Source organism: Marmota marmota, unplaced genomic scaffold, assembly GCF_001458135.2.
Source record: "Marmota marmota marmota unplaced genomic scaffold, marMar, whole genome shotgun sequence".
In the NCBI taxonomy this organism is placed as follows: domain Eukaryota; kingdom Metazoa; phylum Chordata; class Mammalia; order Rodentia; family Sciuridae; genus Marmota; species Marmota marmota.
In genome coordinates, this window is record NW_026000185.1 from 4,986,870 (window position 1) to 5,004,368 (window position 17,499).

A 17,499-nucleotide genomic window follows, 5' to 3' on the forward strand; every position below is an offset into this window, starting at 1 on the left:
CTGCAGGGCAGTGGTCAGGGAGTGGGCTGGGTAAACAACCGGCAGCAAGGCCCGGTGATAAGTCCCAAGATCGAGGAGGGAAAGAGCCGAGCAGAGCCGAGAACCCGCAGGAGATGAGGAGATACAGAGGACATCAAAGGGGACGCTCAGGCCACGCACGTGCCCGGGCGCACACAACCCGAGAAACCTTCAGCAAACAAAGCGAGCTGATGGAAAACGAGAACCCCGCGTCCAGAGCAAGTCCCACCGTTCCTAGGAGCAGGTGTGCATGTTTTAAAAGTATAAACCAGCCAGGCCAGGGGTGCACTGTGATCCCAGCCGTTCTGGAGGCCGAGGCAGGAGGATCGCAAGTTCAAAGCCAGCCTCAGCAACTTAGCGAGGCCCTAAGCAACTTCGTGAGACCCTGTCTCTAAATAAAATATAAAAAGGGCTGGGGATTGGGACTGGACTTGTGGCTCAGTGGTAGAGCTTTTGCCTAGCATGCATGAGGTACTGAGTTCAATCCCTGGCACCACATAAAAATAAACAAACAAAATAAAGGTATTGTGTCCACCTACAACTGGAAAAAAAAAAAGAGAGAGAAAGGGCTGGGGAGGTGGCTCAGTGGTTAAGCACCCCTGGGTTCAGTCCCTGGTATCAAAATATATATATAAACCAGTTTAGGCAGAAACCAGCAAGTCTAAAACCATGTACCTCAGGGAGGGAGCAGACAGGGTGACCCACAATAACCTCAGTGTGAGGACGTTAGTAAGCACTGCTGTAGGGAAGGTGGCCGTTTCCTTGTAGCGCTTTGTGCATGCTGGACGAGGTCATGAGTTTCCAAACTTTTTTTCTCTGAGGGTTGGAATGGGGAAGGAAAGCCACCATGGGCAGAGCCTGGCGGGCAGCCCTGAGCCCATGTCTGGGAGCCCGGTCCTAGCAAAAGAAGGGCTTTAGGAGCGAGGATGGAGGGCAGGTTCTAGATGGGGAGATGCTAGTGGGAAGCCTCAGTAAGGAAGTAGGAGGGAGGGACCCAGCATGGGGAAGGTGTGGACACAGGAAGCCCTGGGGCTAGGACCTCACCCAAATGACCATCTGAAGTCCTGCTTCTGTGGTCTGTCTTAGATAAACTCTACCACATCTGTCCTCCAGGGGAGGCTCGGGGAGTCCGAGGGACTTAGCCCAGGATGCTCAGTGGTTCTAACCCAGCCTTTTGAGCTGGGGGCAGGCTGGCAGGTGGCCCAGCTGGCCACTGCTGGCCCAGCCTGGCAGGCAGTGGGGCCGCAGGAGAGCAGGATCAGCTTGGAAACCAGGCTAGCCCCTTTTAGAATCTTGACCTCTTCCTCTTGGCCATGGCAGGAGGAGATCTTCTCCTGCACCCAGATGAGAAGCTTGACTCTCCCCAACTCTTAAACAGGCAGGCAGACCCCAGGTTACAGAGGGGAAGCTGAGGCCCATGGGCAGGGACCACGGCCCGGGAGGCAGACAGAAAGAGCCTGGCGGGTGAGCTGCAGGCCCAGCTGGGCTGCCTGTCATCAACAGGGCCAGTCCCGGTCCCTTCTGGGCCTCTGTCCACTTTCACACCCTGAACCCAGAAACAGTGGCTGGCACATAGAAGGGACTCAGTACACAGGGGTTGAAGTTCTCTTGAACCCTGTCGGTTGGAGGGTGCGGGATTGTGGAGAGGACTATGCCGATAGGAAGAGCATCAAGCACTTAGTAGGTCTTAAGTGGCAAGGCTGGTACTCCTTGGTCTCTAATGGCCTCGGGCCTGGGGTACCAGGGTTGGCTTGAGCCCTGTTTAAATATTGCAAAAGCCTTCAAGACCGTCTTGGCCTTCCCTGGACTTGGCCTTCTGTGTGTCTGTCAGGAGAGCCGGAAAGCACTCACCTGACACGGGGCCCTAGGCCTGGCTCAGAGGTCCACGACAGGGTGGCCTTCCCTGGCCAGAAACAAATTAGGCCTTGAAAACAGAGCCAGAGCTGCCCTTCCAACAGCCGGTCTGGTTTAGGACTTACCTCCCCAGGATTAATAACTGGGTGTGGGGGAACTGACTATCTAATTACCATAGAAGTTTCCAGTAGCGAGTGTGTCCATCAGTGGACCAATCAATCTGGTATTTATTGGGCACCACCTGGGGATTGCTTTCTGGAAAGACTTCCTCCCGGTTGACACCCAGGAGTCCTCCCCCGCCTCTCCCCTTTAACCCTTGCTGCGGTTCCTTGTTCTCGATGCCAGCTTCCCGTTAGAGTCCCCTAAGGGCTTAACTCCAGGTCACAGCCCTGCCTTGGATCACTGAGGTCAGAACCTCCACCAGCAGCCAGGAGTAACTGCGCCTTGTCTTAGGGGTGCCCGGCCTGTACTTCCTCTTTTCAGTGGCGGTTTTCTGGTCCACCTGCTCCATCCCTTTATTCCCAACCTTCCCATGTCCTTTAGTCCCAGGTGCATCTTAAACTGGCATATTGCTGGGAGTGGGTCCTTCACATTTTCACCGAGTGTCTGTCTTTTGACGGGTGAGTTTAACCCATTCACGTTTATTGTAATGAGGGTGCTTGGGACCTCCTCCAGCTGTATCATCCATTGATGGTGTTTCCTTCTTCTCTTTTATTGAGCTGTATTTTCATAATCAAACTTAGGTTACAAGGCCTGAAGGGGACAGAGTGGCTGAACATACCCTGACCCGGGCGCTCTGCCATCTTCCTAATTATAGTCACTGAGGTGTTCCCCTAACCCTGCCCATTAACCTGTGAACTTTTGGACAATAGGGACTTACTCATCTTTTGAGGGGCCCTAGTGTGGCCTTAATTCCAGGCCTTGCATCAGCTCAGGAGTTGGTGGATAGCGTTATTCAAGCCTGCTTTTTACCCATGCCAATAGTCCGTGTCTCCAGGGGCTTGGAGGAGGTCTGTCCCGAGGGCCTGAAGCAGGGACAGGTAGTCAGGAGTTGGCGTGTGAGTGGAAATGTGAGCACCACTTAGTGAATCTAGAAAGTGCCGCTGGAGCTGCAGCGGGTAGGAACCCGGCGGTCAGTTAGCCCTAACCCCGAGCAGGCCGTGGTCTGTCCTCAGCTCTGGGTCCTCCTCAGCCGCAGGAGTTAACAACACCCACCTCAGCAGAGCGTCTGAGCGTCAGAGGGGAGTCGTGTGGGGCTGCAGTGTGGCCGGGTTCACTCAGGGTCAGTTCCTTGGGCCTGACAGGCCGGCTTAGAGGGACAGGGCTGGGAGTTCCTTGTGGTACCATCTCCGGAGAGTGAGTCAGCCTCAGTTTACCACCCATGGCGATTACCCAACAGCGGGATTAATTGTACTGATGAAGATGCCAAGGAGATGTGGCTCAGCAGGCCTCCCCTGGGGGTGAACGCCTCGCCCTGTCACCCCGTCTCCTGGCTGCCTCCATCGCCCTGTCACTCTGTCCGTGGTGGGGTGGGGTGGGCTGGTATCCACATCCCTCTGTCTTGTGGCCAGGACGTGGCCTTGGCACCTGGATGTTTTGGGCTGGGCCTTGGTATCACTGTTTCCCAGCTGTGTGACCTCAGACAGGTTTCTTAACCCACCTGAGCCTCAGTGATCTTCACCTGGAAAATGAGGGTGTGGGAGTTGCTGCTGTGCTGTGCTGTAAAACACCTGCTTGGTTCAACGCCTGTTTACTGAGCCCCGGGCAAGCCCTGGAATTAAGGGCTGTGGAAGGCCTCCACTTCCATAAAAGATGCCTGACACCGTCTAGAAGTTCGCAGCCTCATCAGTGGGGCTGGGACAAGGCCCCTGGAAACCCGAGAGCACCTTCCTCCTGGGGTGCAGGATTTCGGTGGATGATGTGCGGAAGGGCTGGGCAGGCAGCACCCAGTAGGTGCGCTCACTGTTTCTATTCAGGGTGGTTTCCTGGTTGCCCATCTGGGTGCCTGTGCTTGAAGGTGAGGGTGGGGGCCGCCTGGCACCTGAGGTGAGCCTCCACAGACCCCGGGGGGGCCCCAGGGAGCCACTGAAGCCCCGCTGGCCCTGGAGGCAGGTGGGGCGCCAGAGGAGGAGGACAGGGGCTGGCAGGAGGACGGCCCTTCTGGGGCCCTAGGGGCGAGGCTGTTCCTGGGAAGGGGCGTGTCTTTGGTGCATTCCAGACATTCCTCCGCTGAGGCACCCCCACCCCGCCCCCACCACTGAGACAGGGTTAACCCCAAGAGGGAGGAACCACAGCCGGTGACCAAGGAACCGGCCTGGAGAACCAGGTGGCCCTGCAAGGAAGAGCCACGGAGCCCCACACAGGAAGGACGGCCAGCACCCGACAGAGGGCGGCAGGGACAGCTGAGCGGGGTGATGGAGGGACAGCGCCTCTCCAGGGTCACCAGAGCATGGTCCATCCCCAGAGTGGCCGCTCAGGGAAGAAGCTGCTGCCCTGCAGACAGCTGGGGAGCAAGCACGTGCCCCCTCTGCCCCCGGCCGAGAGGAAGGGTGCGAGCGGCGGTCTTCACCCTGTCTCCAGAGCCCTGGTTGTTGTGGACTCGGGCAGCCAGGGGCTGCAGTGGGGCCGGCTGCGGGAGGTCTGGGGGAGGAAAGGGAAGAGCAGCCGGAGGCACCAGGCACGGAGCAGTGAGGTGGGCCGACACTTGCCATCTGACACACCAGGGTCGGCGGGGCCTAGAATGAGCAGGCACAGCGTCCCCAGGGTCACCTGGAGCCCACCATCCTCCTGGGTGGCTACCAGATGTGCATGGAACAGCTGGGGTTTGCAGCCAGCGTGAGGCCCGGCCTCAAAGGCAGTGAGACAAACGGCATAAAGGGCTCGATGCTGTTCTGTCCTCTGGGTCGTGTTTGGGGAATATTAGGTTAAATAAAGTATGAAAATTAAGTCTGTCTCTTTTCGCTGTTCTTCACGTGGCTTCTTGGGTGATTTAAACGACACGCGTGGTTTGCGTCTGTTTCTATTGGACAGCACTGGAATTTCACCAGGGCCATGTAGTGCCAAACCCCGACCTGGGGGTCCTCCCAGCTGCTGCCCGTGGCTTTCTGTCAGACACAGTGAGCAGACACAGTCGGGAGTTAAGGATGCGACCGTGATGTCGTCGTGAATGCTGTTGCTCCAGACAGACAGACAGGTGGTTGGACTGTTTCTGGGACGCGCTTTGTGCAGCGTGTGGGGGACATGACAGGAGCCGAGACGGAGACCCCTGCCCTGGCAGAGCCACTGCACCCCGGTGGCGGCAGGGAGGACATAACCAGTGGCCAGGTCCAAAGCGCTCTCGAGGGTGGTCTCCTTGAATTGTCACAGCCAGTTCCATCTCACAGATGAGGAAACCGAGGCTCAGAGAGTCTAAGGAACCTACGGAGCCTACAGCCCTGAGTGAAGTGTCTCACTGTCCCTCGCTGTCCCCTGTGGGCCAGGTGGAGGGGAGAAGGTCGACTCGGACAGGTGTTGCTAAAAGCAGCAAGCGTGGCTCTCAAAGCTGCCCACCTGCCTTCCCCTCCTGAGGGTGGACACTGCTGACTGGGGGTTGGACGCTCACGTGTCCTGGCTAGTTGGGGTCTCTCCAGGGACTAGAGGCTGGTCAGCAGTTCTCCCTGGCTCCCAGATCTTCCTGCAAGGAACTGGATCACACCATTGTCCAGCCTTAAAACTTACCTATATCCAACACTGTCAGAGAGTAGAGTGGCTGTGGCACAGGTCACCTGGGAGGTAGTGGCCTTGGCCAAGGTGGAGTCACAAGGCAGATGCAGGAAGATGAGCAGGCAGGGCTCGGGATTATTTCCCAGATTCTGCTGGAACAGCCTTGTAGACAAGACTTCCCACTCTCCCTTCCATGATTTCTCCCCTGTAGACAGAGCAGCGTGGACACCTGCCCCTTCCATCCCCCAACCCGCTGACCCCTATCCCTAGTCCAAGCCCAAGGCAGTGAATGCAGGCTGTGTGTTGGACCTGGAGGGTCTGCGCTTGGGGGTCCCAGGCATGTCAGCCTCTGCTGCAGGTGTTGGGGAGACAGTTCTGCATGTTGAGGTCATCTGCAAACCCCCAGCACCCAGGCAAGTGATATGCCCAAGGTTGAACCAGAGAGTGTCCGTCTGGCACCCCATGAACAGCGTGGGTGGCCCAGCGTCTTTAGCCGTCCACTAAACAAATCAGCGGGTTCCAGCTTCAGACCTTGGCTACTGACTTCTTTCTGCTCCTCAGAAGGAGCCCAGTCCTGGAGGGGAAGCCACCTCCTGCCGGTCGCTTCTTGGTTACCCTTTCATGAGAACCTCAGCAATGTGTCCCCAACAGACTGCCCCCTCGCTCCCAGCAAGTTCTTTTTTTCGGGGGCGGGGGGTCCTGGGAATTGAACCTAGGGTGCTCTACAGCGAACTGCGTCCCCAGCCCTCTTTATTTCTGATTTTTGAGGCAGGGTCTCACGAAGTTGCTGAGGCTGGCCTTTAACTTGCAATCCTTCTGCCTCAGCCTCCCAAGTGGCTGGGAGGACAGGCATGGCCTCTGTGTCGGCCACCCTGTGGTCCTTGAGCCTGTTTGGGACAAAGCAGGGGACTCGATGCCATTTGCAGCTCCCAGGTCCTCTCCCTGTAGCTGCTCTGCCCCAGATCCATCCTGGGGACACAAAGAGGTACCTGTTCCAGGTTCCTGGCTGCAGGCTCAGCCCCAGGAAGCACTTGTCTGGGCCTCTGTCCTCAGAATCAGCCGTGGGGCTCTGAGCAGCCACCAGCATCCTGGCAGCCAGCCCCGCCCCACTCCCTGCCTGGCCCCAGGAGAGGAGAAGGCTTGCAGGACCCAGCCAGCGGGCAGCCCCTGACCACAGCGTGGCCTGGGCCGAGGGGACTGTTTCTGAGGCCCACTGAGCCTGGGCTCCCCTCCAGGCCCTGCTCCTGTTCATCAGGTGGGTCTGGGCCAGGGCAGGGGCATCTCCCGGAGCTCAGCACCCCCCTCCTCCCTTCCTGTTCCCCATCACGGGGAGACACAGCTCCTTCAGCATCCCAGAGGTCCAGAAGGAATTCCTTCACACCTTCAAACTCTTTCATCCTCTCCGGTTTCCTCCCCCGTGTCCCTTTCTGTGGCCCTGGGTCTCCTCCAGCCTGTGCAGTCCCTCTGCCTTCCTGGGTCTTTCATGACCTTGACACTTTTGAGGTCGCCTGTCAGCCGCGGTGTCGCACAGCCTCGGTCTGGGTCTGCCTGCTGGGTTCTAGTGTTGAGGCAGAGGGCCGCGCCCCTGGACAGGGGTCCACAGAAGTGTCGAGGCGTCCCATCCTGGGGACTGAGCTCCGACCTCTTCTCCACTGGGAAGTTACCGGGTTTTTAGGAGAAGCCCAGTTCATAGGACCGAGTGGGGTGGGCAAGCAGGGGACCTGGCAGAAAGGGGACCAGGGAGTAGGGGGGACGGAAGGGCTCTGGGTCCCTGCCAGTGGCAACCCTGTGGGAGTGACAGCCTGCGAAAATATGTCGGTCGCCCTGCTCCCTGACGCTTGTGCCTCAGGTACTGGTCAGGCCACAGGTGGCACACACAGGGCCAGCGTGACTTGGGTCTGCTTTCAGGCCCTCAAGCTACTCTGAACCACCCCCCTCAGTCTTTGAACCCCAAGGCTGTCACTGAAACGTGACTCGGGTCTCCAGCAGTGACCCTGATCCCCCAACACACTTAACTGGGTGGTAGGATTTCTTGCTCCCGTTTTATGGAAACCGCCCCTTGGGCCCTAACTGGCCTCTCCACAGCGCACGTCGGCCAGTGCTGTCAGGGTGTGACCCCATCTGAATCCAGATACCAAAGTCTCCCCTGACGTGGGCTGCCTTGTGTGACCTGGGCAGGTGCCTTTGGCACCTGTTTGCTGACCAGGGTGATGAGCAGATGAGGCCACATGGTTTCCCAGGTACCTTCAAAGGCCAGTGGCCAGTGGCCTCAATGCAAGTGTCCATGCTGACCTCTGAGCAAGGAAGGCAGCCGGACCTGTCCCTTGGGTGTGGCAGTTGGCCTTACCCTTTTCTTGGTTGGGTGGCTGGGTGCCTCGGCTTCTCTGGCTCACCCTGTGGCTGTGCCTCGGCCTCCAGCGAGGGGCCATGGTGCTGGCTTCCACACGTGGCTGCCCTTGTGCAGCTGGACCAGCCTGGCCCGTTCCCAGCACTCCTGGGAGCCATGCCCTCCCAGCGGGTCCCACCCTCCTGCCTGCCCACATTCCTGTGTCTCTGCGGCTCCCCCTGGGACAACTGTGGTTGGCTCCTGTGGCCAGCTGAGCAGGAGGGAGGAAGCAGGACCCTCCGAGGACCCACTCATAGGGCAAAAGTGCCGAGGCCTCCAGGGGCCAATGCAGCTCCGCCCTGGTAGCAGGACTGTGGCCACGTGATCAATCGTTTGCACATCCGTTTGTTTCTGTTTGTAAGCAGGGACAACAGAGCTGCCTACCTGGGGGGGGGTGGGGGGAGTTACTCATAAACTACCATGTGACTCACTTGGCCCTGGGCTGGGGACAGTCGGCCCTAACTTCTTCAGGAGGCTGGGAGTCACCTCTGCCCCGGCCTCGTAGAGCCCAGCGTAGGATGCAGTGTGACGGAAGAAGACACAAAGCCCAGCAGCTGCCGATGACACGTGCCGACCCTCCTGGTCACAGTTCTATTGTGACACAATGTGCCTGCCACAACAATGCGTTCCTCTGGTGTGTGCAGATTTTAGTGTGTTCACGGATGTGTGCTGGCATCGCCATGATCAGTGTTAGCATCACCCCAAGAAGACTCTGTGTGCCTGTCGCGCTCACTCCTGGCCCTCATTCCCCCTGGGGCCACCTGTCCTCGTGCTCAGGGCATTTCGTAAATGGAACCTTGGGCTCTGTCCTTGCGTCTGACCTCCTTCCCTCCGTACCTGAGCTCAGGGCCCCGCTGTGCTGTCCAGGGCTGCGCTCTGTCTTGGCTGGAGAGTAGGACAGACCACACCTTGTTTACTCACTCGCCAGTGGGTGGCCCTTTGTCTTCTGTCTGGCCCTAGCGTGAACGACAGCGACAGTGCTGTGAGCCTGTGAGCGTTTCTGTGTGACAGAGGTGCCTTGGAGCACTTGTGCATCGTACGGTAACTAGTCCAACTTTACTTATTTTTGGCACTGGGGATTGAATCCAGGGGCTCTTGACCACTGAGCTACATCCCAGCCCATTTTTAATTTTTATTTTGAGACGGGGTCCACTACGTTGCCTAGGCTGCCCTTGAACTTGCCATCCTCCCGCCTCCAAGTTGCTGGGATGACAGGCGTGTGCCACGGTGTCCAGCAGTGATCAACTTTTCAAAGTTGAATTCTGAGCTGCCAGGCTGTGTCCCACAATTGAGCCCCATTTTCCATTCCCACCAGCATGCACGGGGGTCCAGTGGCCACTAGGGTCCTGTTCTGGTTTTGAGCACCTGGCATTTTAAATCTGTCTGCAAGAATCCCAGGGCTGGGAGCCCTGAGAGATTGCCACATGGAGTTGTTAGAGCCTGGACTGCAGTGCCTGCCTGGGTTGGCGTCCTGGTTTTGCTGTCTAATTACAGTGTGACTTTGGGGAAGTTACTTAACCTCTCTGGTCCTCAGTGTCCACAACTATAAAATAGCAATGATGTTATGGTTTCCCGTCACACAGGGCTGTGATGGAGATTAAGTTAGCAATGAGTGGCAGCCTGGTACATGGACAGTCAGCGTCAGCCCGCAGTGTTGTGAGGTTGCCGCTGCTATCTGTTGGCACATGTGATTTCCCTGGCATCCCTGTGAGTAGCCATTAGTGCCCAGGGCAGAACCCAGGCCCCCTGTTCACAGGCCCTGTGAGATGGGCAAGTGCTTTGCTGTCTCTGAGCCTTGGTTTCCTCACCTGCAAAGGGGCTCACAGCCTCCCAGTCTCCAGTGAGTGACGTGGTGCCTGTGAATGTGACATCTGGCCTAGCACGCAGAGAAGGTGCAGTGACCCACAAAGCCCAGCAGGCCACTACACTGTCCCCCCAGGAGCCCAAGGTCCCCAGGATTGGTGATCGCCCCCTGTTCTGTGTCCTGTGCTGAGTGCTGGGTCAGCTAGAAAACCGGCCGCAACAGTGTGGGGTCCACCAGGTGACCCTGAACCGCCCCACCCCACAGGAGGGCTGGTGGGGAGTGGGCTGTGCCCGAGGTGGTGCTGGGCCAAGAGAGACAGTCTCCCCCATCCCCCGCAGGTCCTAGGGTGGCCACAGTCCTGGGCTGAGGGTGCGGGTTGAGACTCACCGTCTGTGGGTACAGCAGGTGACTGATGGTCATTCTGGTGGCTGAGGGCCCAGAAGGACTCATTCCCATGTGGTCTGCCCAGCAAGGAGTGGGGATTAGGGGGCGTGGGGCAAGTGGGGGTGAGCCTGTGGCGGCTGCTCTGGAAGCTCAGCTTATCCCCCCTCCTCCACCCAGAGCCCCCCTCTGAGCCTTGCTGGCCGCTCCCCAACTCTGTCCACTGCAGGACTCCGAGGCCTTACTGACTCGTGAACTTGTGTGTGTGTGTGTGTGTGGGGGGGTCCCAGCTGCCTTAGCAAGCAAAGCTCTGCCCCGAGTGGCGGGCAGGCAGAGTTCCCGACGCACACTTTGGGAGAAGGTGCAGCCTGGTCTTGTTCTCAGGGAGCCCCAGTCCCAAGTGGCCAGGCCTGGCCTGGAGCAGGCCCCTGGGCAAGGTTTAGGGCATGGATGGATGGGCTCACAGCCTGTTTGCTGTCACCATCTGTGTCCCCAACTTGCCCATCTCAGCGGCACCCACAGAGCATCAGGGTCCTGGAGAACCTAGAAGACAATGACGGCAGCATACAGCTTCCTGGGCCCAGCTCTAGGCACCCGGCTCAGAGGGTTGGGATCTGAGATGCTCTTGCTGCCCAAGAGGGTCCTGGAATATCCCTCTGCAGTGGTGGCAGAGGGCCGAGAGCCCCGCCCCGGCCCACCCCACTGGACACACCCAGGATCTGCCTGTCTGTGGCCCCCAGACTCCTGCCCATCCTTCAGAACCCATCCATATGATTGAAAGTTATTCAGCCGTAAAAGGAAGAAGTCCCCTCAGCACAATGCAGACGTGACACTAAGGGATTCCAGACACAAGGGACATGCTTTATGATTCCATTGGCATAAAATGCCAAGAACAAGCAACTCCACAGTGACGGGAAGTGGACCAGCACTCGCCGGAGGCTGGAAGGAAAGGGACAGGAAGTGGCTGCTAAGGGGTACAAGATTTGGGGTGAAGGCAGTGTTCTGCAGGTAGATGTTGGTGATGGTCGCAAAACTGAATATCCCAACAGCGCTGAGTGTAGGGGCAGACTTGAAGGTATGTGAGTTGTATCTCAATTAAACAGAACGTAGTGCTGGTCATGGTCGGTACACACTGTAGTGCCAGCTACTCAGGAGGCTGAGGCAGGAGGACCTCTGGAGCCCAGGAGTTTGAGACCAGTCTGGGCAAGACCCCGTCTTCAAAAAAGAAAAAGAAAATCTGTGTTTTGCCAACAGGGCAGAATGGCAGCGCCGTCTTGAGTCACCAGGGTGGGGCTGACGCTGCCACGGTAGCTGCTGCCTTACCTCTGGCTTCAGCAGTGTCACCCTGTGGGACAGCCAAGCTCCTGAGAAGTGCAGCGGGCTGTTCCTGCTCAGAGCCCAGAGCAGGGGACAGGTGGGAAGGAAGGGGTGCTGAACCCACCTCCTGGCTCCCGTCCACAGCATCTCCAACAAGGAGCTCTCGGAGCTGATCGAACAGCTGCAGAAAAATGCCGACCAGGTGGAGAGGAACATCGTGGACACCGGGGCCAAGATGCAGAGCGTGAGTCCCCCGCCCCTGTCTCGCCTAGGTCCGTGGTTGTCACCGGGGTGATTCTGCTCCCTAGGGGGCCCATGGCCACATCAGGAGGCATCTGTGGCTGCACAAGTGTGCATGGGCAGAGCTTCCGGCCCCCAGCTGGTGGGGACAAGGACAGCCCCACCACAGGGCAGTCTAGCCCCAAATGCCAGTGGTGCCGAGGTCCGGTGTTGCCCGAGGGAAGAGGGAGCTCCCGGGGGCTGAGTTCCTGCCTCTTCCTGGGCCCTGGGGGAAGCCTCCCTGATCCAGAGGACAACCAGTCTCGGGAGCCAGCCCTGGGTGGGTTCTGGCCCTGATACCCACTGTGTGACCTTGAGCACAAGTGAGTCACCTTCCCTCCCCATGTGCCTGGCTGCCCCTGAAAGGCTGAATGATGATCCCCCGTCTGTCTGGGTTGTGGGGAGATTGGAGGAGATTCTGCCGGTGCAGAGCGATCTGACGCTCACCGGTAGCATCCTTCCCACTTGTACCTCTGTGGCCAGGACCCAGAGTGCAGCCTGTCTCCTCCTCAGCCAGAGAAGACGGAGGAAAGAGCCGAGCACAACACTTCCCCACCCTGTGCCTTGGTCTCCCCTGTTGAAACACAGGGAGAACCACTGTCCTGAGCCTGCAGGGTCTCCTGAGGCCTGCACAGCTCACTGTCCCTCATTGCTGCTCACGGTCTCTCACAGTCGCCTTTGAACTCTCGGTCAGCCCAGCTGGACACCGCTGAGCTTGGGCCCATTGGAGAGCTGGAGAAACCGAGGAGCAGGGGCAACTGGCCAATGACCGAGTTGGTCCCAGAAGGGGCTGCCATATTTAGCAAGGGATAACACAGGAGGTCCATCCCATTTGAATCTCAGGACCCTAATGATTTCTTAACATGAGTAGGGCCCAGGTACCGTTTGGGATATACTTATGCCATGGAGTTCTCTGTTGTGTGTCTGGGATCCGGGGTAACTGGGCAGCCTGTATGTCCCCTGGCTTCTTAGTCACTGGGAGACTGAGAGGAAGGCCCAGAGGAGTGGGGCACTGAAGTAGGGAGGTCCTGAACCCATTGCTGTCCAGGCTCAGTGTGGCAGCTCCTCCCTATGCAGCCACCCCGGCAGCCTGGGTGTGCACCTGTCCACGGGTACAGGTGACGGGTACAGGTGAGCATGTGGGGTGGCCTGGGGCCTGCAGCGGCCCTTTCCTCCTGCCTGGGACCCTGCCCACTGGCCCTGCCCCTGCCCTGTGCCCTACAACCCACACACCTGTCCCCTCCCACGGCTCCCACTGAGCTCCTCTGTGACTTTTTATTATTCTCCTCTCTGAGGACCTCCTGCACTGGTGTTTTTCCTTCCTAAATGAAGGAGATATATATATAGATAGAGATAGAGATAGATAGAGATATATAGTTGTAGTTGGACCTTTATTTTATTGATTTATTTATTTTTATGTGGTGCTGAGGATGGAGCCCAGCAGCTCGCTCGGGCTAGGCGAGCACTTTACGGCTGAGCCCCAGCCCCAGCCCCAGCCCCAGCCCCTGGTTTTTAATGTTGACTGAATACTCTGGAAAGAAGAAGCCTCCCTCTGAGGGCTGCATGGGTCGGAGGGTCTCTTTCTTTTTTCTAAAAGATCTCGTTATTTATTAATCTTATTAATTCTCCAGAATGTTCCATCTTTCAGTCAGTGAGCTCCACATAATATAACTTAACCATCTGAAAGGTGCGGTTCGGTGGTGCTTAGCATATCCACAGCTTGACATTTCCCTGTCCCTGGAGGAAACCCCACACCCCCCTGGGCATGGGTCTCTCCTTCCTGCCCAGTCCCCAGAGCCACTAAGCAGCTCTGGGTCTCCATGAATTTTCTTAGTGTGGATATCTCAGATAAACAGGATCCTGCCCCAGGCAACCCTGTGTCTTGCCCAGATGTTCAAACAGGAAGAAAAGTTGGAGGAATTGTACAGCAGACATCGACGTCTCCACCACCTGATTTACCAGTGACGTCCACTCCTCTGACTTGTTCTCTTGCTGTCGTGTGTGTGTGTGTGTGTGTGTGTGTGTGTGTGTGTGAGATTAGATGTGTCAGTTCCTGTGACATTTTTTGGTACTGGGATTGCATTGAAGGACACTTTACCACTGAGTTATCTCCCTAGTCCTTTTCCTTTATTATTATTATTATTGTTTTTTTTTTTTTAATCTTGAGACAGGGCCTCAGGAAGTGGCTGAGGTTGTCCTGGAACTTGTCGTCCTCCTGCCCAGCCTCCCGGGTTGCTGGGAGTACAGGTGTGGCCGCTGCACCTGGTTAGATACATCCCGTTTAGGAGGTCACCTGGTAACTGTTTGCTTTGGTAGGCAGCCACGTGTCCGCTGCCCAGGCAGAACAGAGAACATGTTCCAGAAAGCTCCCGGTGGTTGTCCCAGTCCATGTCCCTCAGAGGTGACCCCTCTGCTGACCTCTTGCCATTGATCAGTTTGGCTGACTTTGAACTCTGGAATGTCCACACAGTGTCCCTGGCTCTTTCCTGCCTCGGCTCAGCCAGTGTGCTGACCCACCCCCGTGAGCCAGGTCATCATTAATTGGCTTCCCCTCTCGGCACAGTCAGTCTCTGATGCTGCAGGGGCCAGGAGGGCTCCCAGATCAAATGCCATGCGCGCGGAGAAGCCTGCTGCTTAGGTTTAATTCACTGGCCAGGCTGACCCCCAGGTGTGGGCGCTCAGCTCCACTGGTCTTTCCTCTTGGCCTCACCTCAGCCCCGGGAGCCCCCACTGCTCTGCCCCTGCTGAGTGGTCAGGGCAGTGCCACCTGGACACCTTCTCTTCCCCGAGGAGAAGGCGCGTCTCACTGTCCCGGGTGCCACGTCACCTCTGTCATTTCTTTACCTTTGGCCATTTCTTCCTTTCTTTCATAAAACGCTGCCATCTCAAATGTGCGATGTGATGGTTCTTAGTCCCTTTAGCAAGTGGCCCAACCCTGGACAGGAATCTGTCCTGGAGTGTTTCCATCTTGCATTAAGGTGATCTTAGCGTTGCCATCGGTGCTGCCCCTGCCCCCGGCAGCCACCCATCGGCTCCCATCTGCCTGTCAGGGCCACCGGCAGAATCACCCGTCCCAGAGGTCTGTGTCTGGCTTCTTCCACCTCACGTTCTGAGGTGCCTTCCATTGTTCCCACTGAGCTGTGTTCCCCAGGCCACCTCGACTCTTCCCATTTGCTCTTGGTGGCTCCACGGGTGGAACCCGGGGCCTCGTGTGCCAGGCAAGCTCTGCCACTGAGCCACATCCCAGGCCCACTCCACCTCTTCTGAAGACAGGGCTTCTCTACTCCCTCTGTAGAGACGGGCACCCAGCATCGGCCCTGTCCCCTCCCACTGCACCTGGGGTCCCTTGGGGATTCATCCCAGAGGCCCTGTATCTCCGGTGCCGCCAAAGAACTGGCGGGCTGGCTGCTCTCCTGCTCTCCGACCCAACTTGGCTTGTTCCCAAGCAGGTCCTGAGCTCCCCGCCGACTGCAGTGGTCCTACCTGCACGGCCCCCATTCTGCTCCTCCCACCATCTCCACGGTGCTGCCAGCCCGGCCACCCTCTGCTCCCACAGTGCCATCCCAGACCACACCTTCATGCCAACATCCTCTCCCTGCAGAGCCCCTGGAGGCTCTGCTTTGAAGCATAACTGGCCTTTGTCACCATGTCCTCCCTCGGGGCCATCCCCTGCTCTGTGTCCCACAGGTCCTGTGTACTCTGGCCCTCGTCGGTCCGCCCCCCCTCCCACCCCCGCCTCCCAGCCCAAGAGCTTCTCGCTGCACCTTAGCATGACTTGCTCCCGCCTGGGAACCTCCGTGTGGGCTGTTCCTCTGCCCAGAACACACTTCCCTTCATCCTTCATCCTTGGTTTGCATAATGGCCGCAGAGGGGCCTCCCTGTTCACAGGGGCTGAAGTGGGCCTCCCTCCTTCCCTCTCTGGCGCACGCTCTTCACAAGCACTGGCTTGTAGGGACTTGAAGTCGCCATCGTGAGGTTCCAGTTGACGGGCGGGTCTTGCAAGTCATCCCCCAGACTGGCCCGTGAGCTCCAGGCAGGCAGGGCTCCACCTCCCCACAGCTGTGTCCCAGTGACCAGCACGTCATAGTAGGTGTTTAGGACGCATATGCTGCGTGGCCAGAGGAGAGGTGGGAAGGAGCTGGTGAGCCTCCTGCTGGTCCTGTTGCTCCTGCCACCTCCCATGGCCAGAGCGCCCACTCTGAGTCCCCATCCATTGTCCCCTTCTCTCACGACACTCATAGGACTTGGCTCGGCTGCAGGAGGGTCAGCAGCCTGAGCATCGGGACGTGGCTCTGCAGAGGGTGTCAGACTCAGAGAAGCTGCTGTACGTGCTGGAGGCGGACGCGGCCATTGCCAAGCACATGAAGCACCCCCAGGGGGACATGATTGCTGAGGAGTAGGTCCCCTCTGCCTCCATCCCCGGGGAATCATTTGACATGGTGGGCCAGGCCACCCGAGGGAGTCCCAGTGGGGTTTGCAGAGGGCTAACTGGATGTTGGGCTTGGCCAGGTGCTTTATGTCACCCCCATGACAATCCTACGCTGCATTTGGGGAAACCGAGGCTCAGGGAGTCCGCGCCCTTGTTCTGGTCGGAGCCCCCTGAGTTCCCGTGTGGACTCAGCGTTGGATGGTCCTTGTGGCCTGAAGCCCCGCCTCGTCCCGGGCTCTTCACCCTCGCCCCAGCTCAGCATGGGCGAGTGGCCCTGGGGCCCTGCCCTGGCCCACAGCCTCTGCGCTTGTCCACCGTGGTCGCTGCTGGACAGTGGGCTCCAGTGGTCCTGCCTGTGTCTCCAGGAACCTCCTGTGGTCCTGGGCATAGAGTAGGCCCCAGGAAATGTTGCTGGAGGAAGGAGGCTGAGGGGAAGTGGGTGGGGAGGGGGAGGAGGCTGCATCAGTGGCCACTGTCACCCTGTCCTTCCAGGCTGTAGGCACAAAGCCCACACTGGGGTCTGGGAGGGTCCCCCGCCCTGGGCCTGGGTAGTGCTCTTGCCAGCGGGCCCCACTAACCTGGTGGCCTCTCCCTGGTCAGCATCCGTCAGCTGAAGGAGCGTGTGGCCAACCTCCGTGAGAAGCACAAGCAGATCTACAACCTGGCAGTGAAGGAGGTGGCCCCGGAGGTCAACTGGGCGGCGCTGGTGGAGGAGAAGCTGGTATGGCCTGGCGGGGCTGCATGTGTGCTGGGAGAGCCCACCGTCCTTCCCGGGAGGGGGCTGGAGGCCCCATGTCTCCTGACGTTGTGCCCATGAGAAAAATGAGAGGGACAATGCCAGCCTGGGTCGTGCAGCACAGGTGGTGATCGGGGCTCTGTCCCCGACCAGTGCACCTCATTCCCCAAGCTGGGCTCGCTGGGGCCCTGGCAGGCTGCTGTGGGCAGGCAGGGGTTGCTCAGATGCCTGGCCACCGTGTCCTCATCAGTCTGTCACTGCTGGGGCCTGGTTCATGGCTGCTGCCGGCACACATCTGGTTTGGGGTCTTGTCTCCTCCGCCGTCAGTGGCGCGACCCTGGACAGGTGCCCTCCCCTGGCTCAGCCTGGGTTTCCCCATCTGTGAAATAGAAACCGTGACCTGTGCGGGCCTCTGCGGCTGCTGCGACTGACAGTTCTAACTGTTGGCCAGCCGTCGTCACAGCCTTGGCCTGCATCTCCGCCGGGTCCACGGCCACTCCCCAGCTGTCCTGTAGGAAGGGAGTGTCATCCCCCACCCAGGGCAGAGAGCCAAGGCCAACGGGGCGGCTGTGAGTCCCGCTGGCCCACCCCCT

At 58.6% G+C, this 17,499-nt stretch overlaps 1 protein-coding gene across 3 annotated transcripts in view; it reads left to right on the top strand.

Annotated features, from left to right (window-relative positions):
• Positions 1–1,316: 1,316 nt before the first annotated feature.
• The window catches only part of Ppl (periplakin), a 33,434-nt gene continuing 17,251 nt past the window's right edge, over positions 1,317–17,499 (top strand). For 2 of the 3 annotated variants that reach the window (XM_048789198.1, XM_048789199.1), the window contains exons 1-4: positions 8,464–8,594; positions 11,607–11,706; positions 15,983–16,137; positions 16,771–16,891. In XM_048789198.1, coding sequence (XP_048645155.1) covers positions 8,479–8,594; positions 11,607–11,706; positions 15,983–16,137; positions 16,771–16,891 — 492 coding nt within the window. In that variant the 5' untranslated portion in view covers positions 8,464–8,478. Of the gene's footprint in view, positions 1,412–8,463; positions 8,595–11,606; positions 11,707–15,982; positions 16,138–16,770; positions 16,892–17,499 lie in introns of those variants that run through there. The other variant, XM_015490586.2, reaches the window with a different exon arrangement.